Source organism: Manis pentadactyla, chromosome 12, assembly GCF_030020395.1.
Source record: "Manis pentadactyla isolate mManPen7 chromosome 12, mManPen7.hap1, whole genome shotgun sequence".
Lineage (NCBI taxonomy): Eukaryota > Metazoa > Chordata > Mammalia > Pholidota > Manidae > Manis > Manis pentadactyla.
Window position 1 is genome coordinate 19,593,794 of NC_080030.1, and position 5,388 is coordinate 19,599,181.

A 5,388-nucleotide genomic window follows, 5' to 3' on the forward strand; every position below is an offset into this window, starting at 1 on the left:
CATGCAAGTGCTCCATACCAGTCATGCTACCCTTTAGGTATATTACCTCTTGAGCCCTGAGAAGATGCATCATCTCAGACAGTGAGCATCAGGTGTTCATCACGTGTATGGAGAGCTCTGCCAATGCACTTCCAAATGCATGAACTGCCAGCACACGTTCCATAACTCCTGCATCCATCCATCTACACTGGCGTCCATTCTCCTTGATCTGGGTCAGGCTTCAGGATGAGAATCAAAGTTAGCTGTCAGGGTTCTGAGGGGCACAGGGTTAGTCTTTAGATTTGGATACAAGGATTTACACTGGAGATCAGATGTCAGTTTCCTGCTTAGGAATCAGACCTGGAGTTTGGGTTTGCACTGCTTAGGTTGTGGGATTCTTGTTCAGGCCTTAGGGTGGCAGTTTGTGGTTTTAGAAGTTTGGTATCAGGATGCAGATAAGGGTTAAGTTTTAGGGTTGAGTGTTAGGGTTTGAGTTAGTGTTGAAGTTTAGGGTTAAAGTTTGTGTTAGACTTAGATTTAAGGCTGCCAGGCTTAGATTTAAGGCTGCTGCTTACGATTATGGTAAGTGGTTAGGGTTAGGGTTTTACATCGGGGTAGCAGATGGTTAAGGTAAGTGTTCAGTTTAGGGATAGAGTTAATCATAACTTGAGGGCACAGGGAATCAGCCTATTATAAGAATATCTTCAAGCTAACTTAAAGATGATCTTCTCACTGAGATAAAATTTCCTTGTGAAAATCCATTAACCACAGGAAACTAAATGAATGAATTGGAAACAGAATATCCAATAGCTTTGAACAAAATATTCCAGGGTAAATATCTATTTGAATTAAATTACTGGGGTAAATAATTTTCATACCCTACCTTTAAAACTATATATGCTCTTACAGTTTGTAGGTCAAATTACCACAGTAAGAGACAATGGGCTTGCCTCAAGATGTCTGCTAGACTGGGTTCCTTCTTGACCATCCAGGCAAGAATTCAGTTATTTAAACATTACAAGATCTAGGACCAAGATAAACGACTTAAATCATGGGCTCCCTACACCTACACAGCCAGCTGGAAAACATGGTATAATATCTCCCTAACTCGAGATCTATTCGGTCTGTTTTTCTCACTCTTTCCATTTGGAGAATTGTGACTAAATTATTCTGGCCTGGAAAATCATGGCATATTGTTTTTAATCAAAATATGAGCCATTTGATACCATCTGCCACAATGAACCCCACCTAGAAGATAAAGGTGAGCTTGTCTTCTTGGTTTTTCTCACCTTTGGACACTGAATTTTGGAGGCAGGACAGTCTTTTGTCTTTCTTGTTGCCCTGTGCATTGTTGGTGCTGAGCAGCCTGCATTCCCACACTGCCGAGTATCTCCATTGGAATAATCATCCATCCTTAGGGTCCACAACCCAGGGTAGGAGAACAGGAGGCATCCTGGCATAAATGCAAGCAATGTCCATCCGTTACCCACAAGACCACTTTACACATCCCTTTTCGGCATGGAAAGTGGGTTTCCTCACAACAGAAACCCACAGAATGCCCTTTACTGAGAGTTTAATCCCATAATCCAGATCAGACTTGAAGACATGTTGCTAGTGTTTAACACATTTGAAAGCTATCCTCTATCAGAGACAAACATTTGATAAGTAGTGACTACAAGAAAGGTCCCAACTGATGTCTAACTGAAATGATTGTTTGGCAAAAGGATTTTGAAGCCTAAGTTGTGTCATGCCTCTGCTTTCTGTACAAAGCAATCAAGTTTTCCCCTTCATTGATGACAGTAAAATTAGTTTTCTGGAAGTACCGCTGGTTTTGTGTTTGATCCCGGTAAATGTTTGAAGATTTCAAGAAGCCTAATCCAAACAGGGTTTTGAGTCTGAGAAATGACTCACTCAGAATGCAGATTAGGTGCTGGCAAATGAGACATGGACAAGGCAGGAGAAGCAAGAGAAAAGAACAATCATGAAAACAAAAACCTAAATGACTCTATCAGCCAGGGTAAAGCCCAGTCTACTAGGAATAGAGATTTGGCAGGAAAAATTTCCTTTCTGGTTTTACTAGGATCCTTTAAGGAAATCATCTATGCATAAAGTGGGAGTTCCAAGAGAACCATGAGCCTAGAAGGAAGATCCAAGGAACTAAATAATGTTTCTATGGCACTCTTTCAATATTTGCAACCAGGGTCTGAAGAGGACATTGTTGTCCCTTTCTATTCCTAACGCTCTTGGTGAGGGGTCAGGGTGAGAGGTGACAGGCTTCTCGGGTAAGTATCCAAGGTTCCTGTTTGGTTTGAGGGCTTCAGGCTCTGGCACAGCTCAGTGTACAGTTTGGGGTTTGTGTTCAGGATTTGATTTTGTGTTTGTGTTCAGGGTTTGGGTTCAGGATCTGGTTCAGCTTTGGGATTCTGGTTCAGGGGTTAGAGACAGGGCTCAGAGGTTCAGGTTTTGGGGACATGGGGCTCAGTTTAGGGGTGAGGGATAGGGTTTGGTTTGGGTTAGGTTTATGGTGATGAAATCATTATGATTAGTGTTAGGGTAAGTGAGTTGCTGGTCAGTTTGAGAGTTAGGATGAGTGTTTGAGTTCAGGATATATCAAGGTTTAAAGTGAGGTTTAAGTTCAGAATTAGAGGGAAATAATGGATATTGTTAGGGTAAGGGTAAGGTGGTTGTTTAGGAGAAGGTTTAAGTTTATCAACAGCTAACAGTGAAGTGTTGGTGAGAGTGAAGTTAGGATGTAGAGCTAGGTTTAGGATTAGGTTTATGTAAGGTTTAGGGTGGATTTATGGCTTTAGTTAGAGTTAGCATTATTGATTAAGATTAGGGTCAGTGTTCTTTTAATCTCAAGGCTAACGGTGAGGTGTATGTGAGGCTAGGGTGAGGGGTAAAAAAATGAATAATGATAATGTTGTCATTATGGAAAAAATTATTCTTAAAAAAATCCATGTTGTCCCAAGAAATAAATGGGAATTTCCAAATATTTAGTGATTTACAGTTGAAAAAAAGTGTGGTGGACGGAAAAAAAGGACAAAAGGAACTGTCTGTGAGAAAGATCAGAAAATTTAATAACTTGAATTACTTAAATTGTATAAAGAAGTAGAAGTGAAAGAAATGGAAATTTCAGGAAATAGAAAGTTCTCCTTTCAGAAACTAATTCAGGAATAGTCATTTCTGGTCCTGAGGCTTTGAGTCCTGAAATCTTGGGCACTTCATCCCCAGAACAATATGCATTTTGACACCTTCCATCCAAAGGACTCTTTTCAGAGCCCCTTTTATGTCTTTGTTTCTTAGACTGTAGATGATGGGGTTGAGCATGGGTGTGACCAAGGTGTACATCACCGTGGCTGTTGCGCTTGAATGCGAACTGTAGGTAGCAGCAGAGCTGAGGTACACCCCTAGGCTTGAACAGTAATATAAGGAGACAACAGAGAGATGAGATGCACAGGTGGAAAATGCTTTATACTTCCCCTGAGCTAATGAGATTCCACATATGGCAGAAATGACCTTCACGTAAGAGTAAATTATACCAGCTAGAGGAGCCCCAGCAAGTAGCATTGCTGCTGCGTACATCACGGTGTCATTAAGGGAGGTGTTAGAACAGGCAAACCGGATCACCTGTTTGATTTCACAAAAGAAGTGGGGGATTTCCAAGTCTTTACAGAAGGACAATTGTAACACCATTAAGATTTCTAACAAGGAATGCAGGGCACTTATGACCCAGCAGACCAGAACCAGCAGCCCACAGAGCCGGGGACTCATGATGACCGTGTAGTGCAGAGGGTGGCAGACGGCCACAAAGCGGTCATAGGCCATGACAGTGAGAAGAAAGTCATCTAACACTGCCAAGTGTATGTAGAGGTACATCTGGCTGATGCAGCCTGCAAAGGTTATAACTTTGCTTTCTGTCCATATAGTGACAAGCATTTTTGGGATGGTGGTGGTGGTGAAACAGATGTCTACAAAAGACAGGTTGGAGAGGAAGAAGTACATAGGGGTGTGGAGGTGGGAGTCTGATATCACAGCGAGGATGATGATCAGGTTTCCAAACACAGTGATCAGGTACATGGAGAGGAAGAGCCCAAATATGAGGGCCTGCATTTCTGGTTCGTTTGACAATCCCAGAAGAATAAATTTTGAAAGTCGTGTAACATTGCCTTCTCCCATGTGGTGGTGCTGATAACTAGGAATGAAAAAATATCACAATTAATTTTCACACAAATGGGCATTCCTGACATTTGAAATGCTACAATTTGTCATATATTATAGTGAAATAATCAATATGTGTTATTTGTATGATTCTCAACACATTCAAGGATTCTTCTTTGACATTTCTGACTAGGAATTCCTGTCCCACGGTCAGCCTTTACCCCAAGATGTCATGTATTACAGTTTTAATGAGAAATGATTTCATGCAGTTGAGGATTATGTTAAGTACTGACCATTTTCTAGTTAAAGGGCATAGGATGTTAACAAAATCTCTAGAATAGAATCATGGTGAAGGAATATAAGCAAATAAATATATATCATGTGAGATGGTGAGACTTGCTAAGGGAAAAAAGTATAAAATATAGTGGATGGGGTGTTGCTTTTCACTGAGAGTTCGGGAAGACCTGCACACAAGGTGACATTTGAATAGAGACCTTAAGATACATGGGGATACATGCAATTATCTGGGGAAGTGTGCCCTGCAGAGAAAGAGCCAGTGCAAAGGGCTGAGGAAGATATTTTTGATATATATGCAAGATTCAAAATGGAGACAGTGTCATGAGGAGGAGGAGCAAGAGGGAGAATGAGAGGACGTGGTGTCAGAAGATGCTGAGGAAGGAGGTGGCTTCCCTGCCAATGAAACTTCAAGACACAGGCAGTCCATTGTCTGTTTGTTCTAGAACTTCATTACTTTTGCTATCACGCAAACCTTTGAGTAGAATGGATCCCCTTCTTACTTACATGTACTGATTAATGTTCTTTCATCTTTCTTTTAAGGATCACTTGTAGGAATAAATGAGCCCAGCTACTCCTGTTCCCCACAAAGCAGAAACACACACAGTGCACCACGACTCCCTGGGGCCATTTTTGTACCAAGATCTTCTCACCCCAGCCGTGGTATTTAGGGAAGGAATATTTCTGTTCAAGCTGTTACATCAGGTGACCTATACCTAAAGAATATGGAAATAGCACCCAGTTCCAATGGCAGAGTCTCCATGGCATGTGAACACGGGGATCCATTTTAATATGACCATTCTGCATTTAATGAAACATTTAAACCAGTTAAAACATAAAGAAAGGAAAAAATGAATATGATGGGGTAAAGGATTAAGTAGCTCAGCTGGTACCTGAGAGGTTGTGATAAGTAATAGAGCCAATACACTTATACCAAATTGTATACACAATACA

The 5,388-nt window shown here is 41.1% G+C and overlaps 1 protein-coding gene across 1 annotated transcript; it reads right to left on the reverse strand.

The window, feature by feature from the left end:
* Positions 1 to 3,159: 3,159 nt before the first annotated feature.
* Positions 3,160 to 4,059, reverse strand: LOC118935176 (olfactory receptor 7A10-like). The gene is made up of 2 exons (XM_036931255.2): positions 3,708 to 4,059; positions 3,160 to 3,422 (listed from the first exon to the last, which is right to left on the reverse strand). The coding sequence occupies exons 1-2, from the start codon at positions 4,057 to 4,059 to the stop codon at positions 3,160 to 3,162; spliced, it is 615 nt and encodes a 204-aa protein (XP_036787150.2).
* Positions 4,060 to 5,388: the final 1,329 nt, after the last annotated feature.